At 34.9% G+C, this 13,140-nt stretch overlaps 1 protein-coding gene across 1 annotated transcript in view; it reads left to right on the forward strand.

Moving 5' to 3' along the window:
* Naa16 (N-alpha-acetyltransferase 16, NatA auxiliary subunit) overlaps positions 1 to 13,140 on the forward strand; it is a 102,096-nt gene that overhangs the window by 29,575 nt on the left and 59,381 nt on the right. Inside the window, 2 exon segments of the mRNA XM_021257913.2 lie at positions 1,206 to 1,301; positions 8,352 to 8,458. Of these exon segments, the coding sequence (XP_021113572.2) occupies positions 1,206 to 1,301; positions 8,352 to 8,458 (203 nt within the window).

The following is a 13,140-nucleotide window of genomic DNA, read 5'->3' on the forward strand; positions in this document are numbered from 1 at the left end:
AGTGTAAAACTAGGTGGTTCATGGGAGGGAAGATACTTCTGTTAGTAGTACATTCTGCATCATTTGGGAGAAATAATTGCCACTCTAAAGAATCTGGACTAGTGGTATTCTTTATAACCAAGATTCATTGAAGATTTTGTTTTGTTTTGAGTGATACTAGGGGTTGAGCCCAGGGCCTTTGCACTAAGCTACATCCCTTTAAAATTTTTGTTTTTATTATTTTGAAACAAGGTCTTGCTAAGTTGCTAGATTGCCCAGACTGGCCTTGAACTTGTGATCCTCCTTTCTCAGCCTCTCATTGTGCTGGCATTACAGATAGTACACACCACCACATCCTGCTCCCATCCTTCTTAAAATTTTTTTATTTTGAGACAGGGTTTCACTAAGTTGCCTAGGCTGGGCTTGAACTTAAAATTCTTTGGCCTCAACCTCCTGAGTATCTGGGATTACAGGTATGTTCCACCTCAGCCAGCTCATTGAAGATTTTTTTTTTTTTTTTTGGTACTGGGGATCAAACTTGGGACCTTGCACTTGCGAGGCAGGTGGCGGAACCACTGAGCTAAACCCCCGGCCCTCATTGAAGACTTTTAAATGTCAAAGCAACCATAGGAATAAATTTCACCTTTTAAACTGTAAGGTGATTGCAGTCATGATCCTAAAACTGTTGATTCTATAAGCCTAATGAATAGATTTTGTAGACTGTTATGGGGATATATTAGGCTTCATTGGTTTAGAATGTCATGTGTAATATAAAAGATGTTATAAAAGGATTTTTTATTTCATAATTAACTGCTAGGGGCTGGGGATTTAGCTCAGTGGTTTCGCCACCTGCTGCGCAAGCGCAAGGACCCGAGTTCGATCCCTGGTACCAAAAAAAAAAAAAAAAAGAATAATTAACTGGTAGGAGTTTAAGGAGTGCAGCATATCTTTGTGTAATATGTGAGTTTCATAATATGAGTTGGATATAGAATATGTTGTGATGAAAGAAGGGTTGGAAATCCCCAGAGACTGGGTTTTAAATGATGATTTACTGATTATAATATTTAACTACCATAGAATTTTAGATCTCATTCTTGCCAAAATTGAGAGCAGCTTTAATGTTACAAATGCTGCTTTCATTTATAACAAATTTTAAAGTTTATTAGTGTTTTAATATAGATAAATGTCGTGATACTATGAATCTCATACATGTTTACTGATAATAGGCACTTTAGAAGAGAGGCTTCAGATTTATGAAGAAATTAGTAAGCAGCACCCCAGAGCAATTTCACCTAGAAGATTACCTTTGAATCTTGTCCCAGGTAATATTAGGGCATCTTTTGTAACAATAATAATAATTATTTGTTGAAATTACTCAGTGCCCTTCATATGTTAAAAACTTGTTTCAGGTATAGAGTTTGTCTAACAGTCTTTTAAGTAAGAGTGATCAGTTCTGAGTTTTATGTATATGTTAATAAGAATGTTATACTTAAGTGTATAACTAAATACTGGTTTTAAGAATCTGAAGTTATGTATACAAAATGTTTTCTTTTGTCTTTTTTTTTTCTCGTTACTGAGGATCAAACTCAGGACTTTGTGCTTGCTAGGCAGGCACAATGCCACTGAGCTAAATCCCTACCCCAACACAAAATGTTTTCTTACATAACTTTTTTGGTGTGTGTGGTACTAGGGATTGAACCCACAGCTTTCACACTGAGTTATATTCCGCTTATTTTTTATTGAAACAGGTTCTCAAGTTACCCAGGCTGGGGTTGAATATGTCACCCTTCTGCCTCAGCCTCCCAGCGTGTTGGGATCTTACATGAGTTTTTAAAAAACACCATGTTGGGCCAGGAATTTAGCCCAGTGGTTCCACTGCCTGTCTCACAAGCGCAAGGTTCCGAGTTCTATCACTGGTACCAAAAAATAAATAAATAAAATAAAAATTAAAAACACCATGTTTAGAAGATAAATGAAATTCCCTGGAATTGATGACAAATTATATATGAGGTATTATGATTTATGTAGTAAAATTTCTCAAGTTTTCTGTCTTTTTGAAGGGTGTATTCAGAAACAGAGTTGTGCTTAAGATAAGAACATCATCATTCCTTTGAAGTCTTTTCTCTTCAGAGTTAGTAAATTTACTGCTTTGATTTCTAGAACTCTGTTTTATATCTTTAAAAAACAAAAACTATTTTTGTACTTCAGGTAAATAGAACTTCGGTGTATATTTTGTGACTTGCTTTTATTGTTCAGTAACATATTCATGACCTTGAACCATATTTTTGCATGTAGCTGAACTTGCATTTACTTTTGAGCTGGATAGTTAATGTTGTTCATGATTTTGTTTTTTAAAAATTGTGTTTTTGTTAGTCCTTATTTTTAGCTTTGTTTTTTTTTTTTGGTATTAAATTCTTTTATTGGCACATTGTAGGTATACAACACAATTACATTTCTCATTGGGAACTGTACCTTTATATAATGCATCTTGGTTCTTATTTTTTCCCCATTCCTAGCCCTCCCTTCACGCCCTCCACCCTTCCCTATTTACGAAGACTTTATTTCCATTTTTTCCATTTCTCATCTCCCTTCTTTCCTTTCCCCTGCCCCTCCCACTACCCCTACCCCTTTGGACCTTTTCTTCCTATTTTACATTTTCGATTATTCATTCTAATAATTGGTACGTTTTAGGTATACAATATAATGACATTCATCATTGGAAATTTGCACCTTTACATAGTCTCTCTTGGTTCTTATTTTTCACCCTTGCCCAGCCCTCCCTTCAACCCCTCCAGTCCTCCCTATTTACAAAGATTTTGTCCCTATTTTTCCATTTTCTCATATTAATCCCATTCCCTTCTATCCTTTCCCCTAGCCCTCCCACTTCCTTCCCCTTTGCCCGTTTTCTTCCTATTTCACATTACCTATTATACATTTAGTCCTTATTTACACTTTCAGTTTCTCACACCAGAGAAACTATTCAGTATTTACATATGTGTGTCCTATTTATTTCACTTAAGAGTATTGCCTCAATGTGCATTGCCTCAATGTGCATCCACTTAGCTATAAATGTCTCTAATTTCTCATTTTTTATGGCTGAGTAGTACTCCATTTTATTAAAAAAACACATTTTCTTTATCCAGTCTCCAGTTGATGGGCATTTGGGCTGTTTCCAAGTTTTAGCTATTACAAACTGCCCTGCTATGAACATGGGTGCACATATATCACTGTGGTATGATTCTTTTAATTCTTTGGGGAAGATCCCCAGCAGTGGAATAGCAGGGTCAAATGGGACTTCCAGTCCTAGTTCTTTGAGGTATCTCCATACTGATTTCCACAGTGGTTGCACCAGTCTACACTCCCACCAGCAGTGGAGCAGGGATCCTCTTTCCCCACAGCCCTGCGAGCATTTGTTATCGGTTGATTTCATGATAGCAGCCATTCTTTCTGGAGTGAAGTGGAATCTCAGCGTTGTTTTCATTTGCGTCTCTCGAATGACTAGTGATGTTGAACATTTTTTCATGTATTTATTTGCTATTTCTACTTCTTTGTCTGAGAAATGTCTGTTCATTTCAGATGCCCATTTTTGGATTGGGTCTTTAAATTTGGTAGGTCTGATCTTTTTAAGTTCTTTATAGATTCGAGATAGTAGACCTTTGTCTGAGGAAGAGCAGGTGAAGATTTTTCCCCACATTGTGGGTTGTCTCTTCACACTGCTGGTGGTTTCTCTTGCTGTGCAGAAGCTTTTTAATAAGAAGAGATCCCATTTGTTGATTGTTTGTGCTAGTTCATGGGCAACTGAGGTTTTGTTCATAAAATCTTTTCCTACACTGATGTCTTCAAGGGTTCTACCTAACCTCTGTTCCAACTGGTTCAGAGTTTCTATTTTCATATTCAGATCTTTAATCCATTTTGATTTTAGTTTAGTGCATGGTGAGAGATACAGGTCTAGTTTTAATCTTTGGCAAGTTGAAGCCCAATTTTTCCAGCACCATTTATTAAAGAGGCTATCTTTCCTCCAGTGAGGGTGTTTGGCTCCTTTGTCGAAGATGAGATGGCTGAGTATGTCTGCCATTGTTTCTGCATCTTCTAATCTGTTCCAGTGGTCCTCAAGTCTGTTTCTTTGCCAGTACCATGCTGTTTTTATCATAGTAGCTTTGTAGTATAGTTGCAGGTTGGGGATTGTGATACCCCCTACCATTTCTCTGTTACCTAGAATAGCTCTTGCTATTCTGGGTCTCTTCTGGCTCCAAATGAATTTTTGGATTGTTTTCTCAAGGTCTATGAAGTATGCTGCTGGGATCTCAATTGGAATTGCATTAAATCTATATAGCAGTTTTGGAAGTATGGGCATTTTCACTATATTAATCCTTCCTACCCAGGAGCAGGGGATGTCTGTCCATTTTCTGATATCATCTTCAATCTCTCTTTTCAGAGTGCCATAGTTTTCAGAGAAGAGGTCTTTGATTTCTTTCGTTAGGATGATTCCTAGGTATTTCAGTTTTTTGGATGCTATTGTGAAAGGAATTATTTGCCCTATTTCTCTCTCAGTGAGTCTGTCATTGGTGTAGAGGAAAGCTATTGATTTTTGTGTGTTGACCTTGTAACCAGCTACTTGACTGAATTTGGTTATTAAGTCTAGAAGACTTTTGGTGGAGTTCTTGGGGTCTTCTATATAGAGTATCATGTCATCTGCAAATACTTTTAGTTTTAAGTACCACAAATTGCAAAGTATTTATTGAGACTTATTGCGGCATTTCTTTTGATACAAGCTAGACTCTAGAATGTTAACATAACTTCAAAAAATTATTCTCAAACTAGGAATGGTGGCATATACCTGTAATCCCAGCACTGAGGGAGGGAGAGGCAAGAGGATTGCGAGCTTGAGTCCTACCTGGGAGACTTAGCAAGGCCCTGTCTCAAAATAAAAAGTAGAAAAGACTTGATCAGTAGCTCAATGTGAAGGCTCTGGGTTTACTCCCCAGTACCATACACACACAAAAAAATCTCTTCTTGGGTTTGGGAGTTAGGTATATTTTCTAATGAATTCTCATTTATAGTGGAAATATTTATTTAAATAATTGGGTCATTTTAATTTTTATCAAAAGAGTCATGAAATTTAAAATATTTTAGTTGATTTAATTGGAAAATATCCAAAATACCTCTTAAAATGTGTTAGATAGTAAACTGTAGGTAGGGATTATTTTTAAAAATTCATTTTCCGCTAATGTATTTTAGCTCTGTAGATGATGAATAGTATTTTTCTGACCTCCTCCTTTTTGTTTTGTGGAATACTGAAAGCAGATTTTCCTAGTGTTTTTCAAGGATCACTGTGCATGCGTATGTAGGGTGTGTGTGTGTGTGTGTGTGTGTGTGTGTGTGTGTATTTGTGTGTGTGTGTTACTAGGGATTGAACCACAGAACCTTTGTACTGATCAATATCTCTAGTCTTTGTTTTTATTTTTTAAATTTTGAGACAGGGTCTCAAAAAATAGTGAGGTGATAAATAATAGGTAATTTTGTGATATGGTGTGTGATTGAACAGTTAGGTAGCTGTATGTAGGGGTTTTTTTTTTTATAACTAATACTTTCATACAGTTCCAAATTACAGAAAAGTTTTATAAGTGAAGTTTTTTCTTGGCTCTATCCCTGACTACCAATTTCACATCCCCTGAGACAGTCTTTGTTACCAGTTGATGGTGTTTTCTTCCAGAAGTACATTGTGCATAGACGGCAAAATTGGTAGGGGAGTGTGCAGCTTTCTTTTTTTCATGTATATGTTGTACTACAGATTGAACTGGTGTCTGAACAGAGGTATATCCTCAGGCCTTTTATTATTTTTATTTTGAAACAGTATCTTTCTGAGTTATTAAGTTGCCCACTCTGGGCTCAAATTTAGGAACCTCCTGCCTCAGTTTTCCGTCAGTGTTGGGTTTACCTCCTTTTTTCAAATTTAATTTTTTTAAAGTGGTGGTATGGATTATTTTGAACTTGGGTTTTCATTTTACTTAATCTCTGTTTTTGGAGATCAGTCCTGTGTCAGCACATAGTTTCCTCATTCTTTTTCATACCTGTTTAGTCTCATTAACAGATTGGTGGGAGAAGATGCTTTCAGTATTAGGGATAAATAAGAATTGAGTGTATTGTCTTTCAAATCCAATCTGCCAGTGTATCTGAATAGACCAACTAGGTTGAGAAGAGGAACTCAAAGTAGCTTCTGACATGGAGATAAAATACTTATTTTCTCAGTGTGTGGTAACAAGTTAGAAAAGTAAAATCTTACCTTTTTAAAAAATAACCCTTAGGGCCAGGTATTTATCTCAGTGATGTTGCACCTGCCTTGAAAGTGCAAGGTCCTAAGGGGTTTTAGTGGACAAGCTTCTTGTCTAAAGTTATACACAAAGTACCTGGAGAAATACACATTCTTCTAAACTAAACAGTATCTCTTACTGTTTATCACAGTGTTGTTAACTTTTGATTTTACCAGGGGGAGTATTTTCAGAGAGTTGACCTCTGAAAATGCTTTTTTTGGTTTTTTTTTTCGACAGTGCTAGGGATAGAACCCAGGGCCTTGTTTATTATACTAGGCAAGTGCTGTACCATTGAGCTACTCCCCCAGCCTGGCTTTTATTTTTTAAGGAAGTAATATTACAGATTTAGTCCAGGGTTAAGGTTTCTGTTGCTTGGTAATTTGTGGTTTTCAAATAACTAATACTTGATCTAATAAGAGATTATCTGAAAACAATCTTTGTAATAAGTTGAATTAAATTTTTTCTTTCAAACTTTTATTGCATCTTATGTTAGTTACTTTTCTCTCTTGCTGAAACAAAATACCTGACACCCAAAGTTAAAAGAGAAAAGGTTTATTTAGTTTACAGTTTGTAGAAGTTTTAGTCCATAATTGGCTAGCTTGAGGGCAGTGTAGCATGGCAGACAGACATTGCAGAGGAGAAACAGTTCACAGCAGGCAAAAGGTAGCAAAAGTGTCTTAACAGCATCTTCCCCCCCCCCCATCTTAATCAGACTACTTAGGGCAGGTAGCACTCACACCCTTAATCCTAGTGCCCTTGAGCCTAGCATTGCACCATGAATCAATACCAGTGTTACATATTCAAAATCTAGCCATCTCTGAAAAAGCCCCACCTATGACTACATGAGGCTTTGCAGGAACATCTAAACACAAATCATAACATAACTATTTATATTTTGTATGTATGATTTATTCAGCATGGTCAATTCAACAAAAAACCACCTTGAGTTCTTGGGTTTTATGCAGTGTTGTAATTCGTAAAGAAATAGAACCATTTCAGTAGATTTGCTTTAGATTATTCATGACACATGAGGATCTCTTAATAATTAGGTAAATTTATATTCTTATATTTTAACTATGTCATGATGTTTATATATCTTTGTATTAAAGTTCTTTCAATATTTATTGCTTTCCGAAGTAGCACCAAAATTTTTTGTCACGTTTACCAATAATAATTTACTTGATGTTACAAACGGGGTATATATTTTCAATCTAATGTTAGACTACCCCAGAATTCAATCTAATGTCTAACTCATAGTTATTTTACTTTGTCTTATTCTCTAGAATAAGTTCTATTAGGCAGAATTTTTTAAAAATTTATTTTAATCACTACTGTACTACCAGTACCTGAAATAGTGCTTAGTATGGAGTAGGTGCTTGATAAATGATTGTGGAATAAATGAATTTTGAAATAAATCAAGTGCTTTGGGAAAAGATTTGTAAACACCATTCTAATATTTAAAATGATATTTTGGTTACTACTTGAATAAAGTGCTGTTAAAGTGGTCTGTTGCAGACTATTAGTTGTCTGTAGGCTTTTGAGTGTGGAAGGATGGAGTCTGTGCCACTCCATGAAAGATTAGGAAATATAACTTGCTGTTGTGGCTATATTCATGATGGTTAGGAGGTTATGTTTACGTCAGTACTTAAAACCACACAGTTGTTTTGTTTACTTATCTTTGAAGTATTCCTTGAAGATATATTGAACCTAGATCTAGGAAAAATATAGTTGTGAACTGAAGTATTTAGGTTATGTTTTGCTTTTTTTGTTTGTTTTGTTTTTGGAGACTAGATGTCTATGTGTTACCCATGCTGGGCTTGAACTTGGGCTCCACTGATCTTCACACCTCATGTCTCAAGCAGCTAGGACTGCTTGGTGTGGGGGTGGAATGCCTACATGAGGTTTTATGGTTTTTATATGGCAAAAGTAATGCTGACAGATTTTTGGGATTTAAAACTTGGATGGGGGGATAATTGTTTCTGAGGGAGCTTTATTTTTCTTTGTAAAATTATTCTAAGAATTATTTGTATTAATTATAACAAAATATACTTTTGTTTCTAGGTGAAAAATTTAGAGAACTAATGGATAAGTTTCTGAGGACAAACTTAAGTAAAGGCTGCCCACCCTTGTTTACCACTTTGAAGTCTTTATATTATAATGCAGAAAAGGTAAAATTTGGTATTTAATTTTGCTGTTGTGCTTTTACTAAGTTAATTATTATAGAAAGATTTCTGTGTAAAGTGCTATGATTTAGTAATTTTCTGTATTCTAGTAATGTTATCCTCCTGACTTTTAATCTAATAGATGTATAATCACTTGAATCTACTACAGTATCAAAGGAAATGTCAATCTATGAAATTTACAGAAAGTAAAAGCTGTGTTAAAAGAGGTTATTATAGATTCCACCGCTCCTAGGGCAGAGGAGGTGAGCCACAAGGACACCAGCAGCTCACCCCCCCCGCCCCGTGGAAATGAGAAGACATGTAAACAAGCCTCAAAAACAGACTTCCAGATCACCTACAACAACCCCAAAGGGAAATGAGATGGAATAATCTGATACTCAACCGCCTGGACTCCCTGAACTGGCAAAAAGAGATCTGGAAAAAATGAAATCAGAAATAATTTCTCAGATAACAGCAAAGATTGTGCCCATAGTGCAAGACATGATTAATAAATCTAGAGAGGACACAGATAAAAAAATAGAGGATCTGAGGAACATGATGGAATCCCAACATAAGAAACAAATGGAATCCATAAAACAGATGCAAATGGATTTCCAGGAGATTAAAAACACTATTGAAAGTCTACGCAGCACAATGAACCAATGTGAGGACAGAAATTCACATATGGAAGATAAGATTGCAATTAGTGACCAGGAAAAGAAAAATTGCTTTAAAATTCTAAGGGACCACAAGAAGTCAATCCAGCAGCTGCTAGATGATGCAAAGAAGAATAACATAAGACTGATTGGAGTCAATGAAGAAACAGGAGAGAGTGCAGATGACATAAAACTGTTCACAGAAGTGATGGCAGAAAACTTCCCAATCAGAGGAAAAGAACTTGACATACAGATAAGTGAGGCATATTGGACTCCAGCTAGCCTTAATCAAAAAAAATCTACACATAGGCATATAATAGTTAAGATTCCAGAAACCCAACAGAAGAACAAAATTCTACAAGCAGCGAGAGAAAAGAAACAAATCACATACAAAGGAAAGCCCATCAGAATCACAGCAGACTTTTCAATGCAAACCCTCAAGGCAAGAAGAGCTTGGGGTGATGTATTTCAAGCCCTAAAGGAAAACAGCCTCCAACCCAGGTTGTTGTACCCTGCAAAACTATCTTTCAAAATTGATGGAGAAATAAGATACTTTCATGATAAAGAGAACCTTAGGAACTTCATGGATACCAAACCAACAGTCCAAAAAATTTTAGACAATATCCTAGGAAAAGACAATGAGGATCACAACCCCAGGAAGCCCAGCAGAATGAATCCATTGGGCGTGACAAATTAAACGCAAAGGGAGAGATTCCATCAAAAAGAAAAAGTCATGACAAGGCTTTTAAAACTTTTGACTTCATCTCCCTAATGAGTGTATAATTCAGTCTTGTTATTGTACAGAATAGTATTTTTCTGATTCTAGTGTTGCACACCTTTCCTTGTGCTATATTGGCTATTTATCATCTTCTTGTGTCTACTTTTTAATTGGGTTATCTATTAATGAGCTGTAAGAGTTCTTTATATATTCTGGTCATAGTTTATATGCATTGTAAATATGATCTGTTTAAGGACTACTTTTCATTTTAATGATGTCATTTAAAGTTTTAAATTTTGATGGAATCTCATTTATCAAGTTTTTTCCTATACATCATGTTTTTTGTATCCTAGGAAGTTCTTGCCTACCCTAAATTCATAAACATTTTCCCTTATAATTTCTTCGTAAAGTTTTATAGTTTTAATCTTTCATATTTAGGTTCACAGATCCTTTCAAGTTATTTTTATGTATGGAAATAAAGGGTTGAGGTTAACTTTTTATATACAGATACCAGGTGTTCTAGTGCGATTTGCTGAAAACACTATCTTTTCCTAGGCTCTTGAATTGAATTTATATTCTATAAAATGTTAATGTTAAATAATCTTTCAAAACTCAGTGGACCATATATGTGTGATTCTATTTCTAGATTCTCTGTTTTATTAAAATGATCTATATGTTTTTCTTTACACCTACACTGCCTTGATTACTGTAGCTTTAGAGGAAGTCTTAAAATGAGGTACTAAATATCTTCCAACACTTTTTTTTTTTCTTTTTCTTTTAACTTTTCTAGGTCCTTTGTACTCCTATATAACTTTTAAATTTCAATATCCAATTCTTCATCTATAGCAAGTATACACAGACCTGAATTTTTATATATACCTTGTGTTTTCTAATCCTCCTAAATTCAAATGCAAGTTCTAGGGGCTCCTAGAGATTTCTTAGTATTTTCTCTGTAGATGATCATTTCATCTACATATAAAGATTTTGCTTCTACCTTGCCAATCCTACCCTAATTGTGTCATTTTATTGCCAGACTATTTTGGTTTAGGCCTGTGTTTCAAAGTTTAATAGTTTGGTGAAGAGTAGGCATATCTCCCCTTGTTCCCCACCTTAGGGAGAAAGCATTGTATCTTCTCCATTCTTATAAGGCGTTTTTGCTGGAAGTATGGAGTGCATGTCTTTGATCTGTTGAGAAGGTTCTGTTCTACTTCTAGTCTCCTGATAGCTTTTACCATGAATAGCTGTAGAATTTAGTCCAATACTTTTTCTCCAACTAGTGACAGGATCATATGGCCTTTTCCTTTCCTCTGTTCAAATGATGACTTTTGGGGGTGGATCTTCCAATGCTGAACCAACACTGCCATCCCTATAATAAAACCACTTTCTACATACTGCCAGATCTGACTTCTAATAGTTTGTTTTGTTAAACAAATTTCTATCTATGTCCATACTTTTTTCTTCTATTATCTTTATCCAGTGTTAGGATTAGCACAATGTTGATTTCCTAAAATGGGAGAAGTGTTCCTTCTTTTTTCTGCTTTAAATGTTTGATATAATTTATCAGTTAAAATGTATATGAGCCTGTTGTCATATAGGTAGGTTTTCAAGTTAGAAATATACTTTCTTTAATAGGTGCTATTCAAATTTTATATTTCCTCCAGAGTTAGTTTCATTAATTTGTCTTCCAAGGTACTTCTTAGAAATTGTCAAATTTATTTCAAAACAGATTTTTGTAATATGCTTTCTATATCCTTTTAAATTCTGTAAACTCTGTGGTAATGTCTCCTAGATCTTGCTATTGTAATTTTACAAATGTATAATTGATATTGTGTAATCAGAAGTAAAGGTCTAAAGGAGCAGGGGAATTGGGAGGGGTAGGGGAAAGGAAAGAAGGGAAAAGAAAAAATATGAGAAAAGGAAAAAAATGGAAACAAAGTCTTTGCAAATAGGGAAGGGTGGAGGGGGTGAAGGGAGGGCAGGGGAAGGGGAAAAAATATAAGAACCAAGATACTCATGTAATGGTACAAGATCCCAGTGATGTATGTAACTGTATTTTATACCTAAAATGTACCAATAAACTTAATGGGGGGAGAGGTTATTATAAAGGTAATTTTTTAATGGGTATGCTTTTCTAGTAGGATTTTAGTTTGAATTATTATGAGAAATCTGTATTCAGCTATTTCATGATTCATTATTTTTTATAGTATGATTATGGGTTTGCCGTTTGTGATTTATGTGAAGCTACAGTAACATTAAACTGCCTTTTGGTCAATAAAAGTACAAATGATTGATTTTAACAAGTAGGCTACATTTTTAATAAACACAGATTTAGCTATCTTTGAATAGAATACCGTTTGATTTTTTGAAATTGGAACGTAGGCACTGAAATCTTGATCATAAATTGGAAAGATAATTAAAAGTTAATAGCCAAGTTTATACCTTTATTTCCAAGCATTGCTTCTGATTTATTAACGTCTAAAATCTGGTATTTTTTGTAGTCAGTTTGAAAGTTACTGTTGGAAAAAAAAAGATTTAGTTAAACCTCCATTACTTTATCTTTGACCCATAATTTGTAAATTAGTAATTGTGAACAAGCTCAGTTATTAGTATAATTGATCAGCAGACACGTAAAATCTTTGGGACACATCAAATCATAGCCGTACTATAGTAGTTGGTAATCATTTCGTGTTCCACTGTTGTAACCACTCTTGGGGAAATTCTCATGTAGTGAAAGAGTAGTTCCTTGAAATTGTGCATATTTTGGAATTGTGACTCTATGACTTACTTTCTTGAGCAGTTACTTGAATCATAAAGTTACGATAAGAATATGTAAAGGGTTGATGTATGTGTTAAATTACTAAGTTTCTAAAGTGCTTGATTCAGTAATGTTCAAGATATATTAATATACCTTGGTACTCAACTCTTTGAAACTTACTTGATTTGGTCCTCAAGCATTTTGACATGAAAATTTTGTCCCCATATTGATCTGATGATTGCCTTATGACTTGCTACCCTTATTAGCCAAAACAGTTTGTTTTGATATTTGGTACTTGTCACATCTTTGAGCATCAAGTAATGATGAGTGCCCAGATACCATCCTTCAGCTCTTCATCTCTGCAAGTAGTTACTGTGATTTTATTGTCATTGTTGAGCAGCTTACCCCTGTGGCTGGCCTCTTCAAAACCAAAGTTGTCACTACTTATCCATTTATTAGAAATTCAGCAGTGTGGTCTTTGTTGATAATTATACTTATTTTCCTAATTTGGTTAAAAATGAAAAGATAGCTTCAGTGGCTGTCATGTTACAGTAATAGT

The sequence above is a fragment of the Heterocephalus glaber genome, unplaced genomic scaffold, assembly GCF_053883595.1.
Source record: "Heterocephalus glaber isolate CG9 unplaced genomic scaffold, H.glaber_assembly_v1.0 deba00001666, whole genome shotgun sequence".
In the NCBI taxonomy this organism is placed as follows: Eukaryota; Metazoa; Chordata; class Mammalia; order Rodentia; family Bathyergidae; genus Heterocephalus; species Heterocephalus glaber.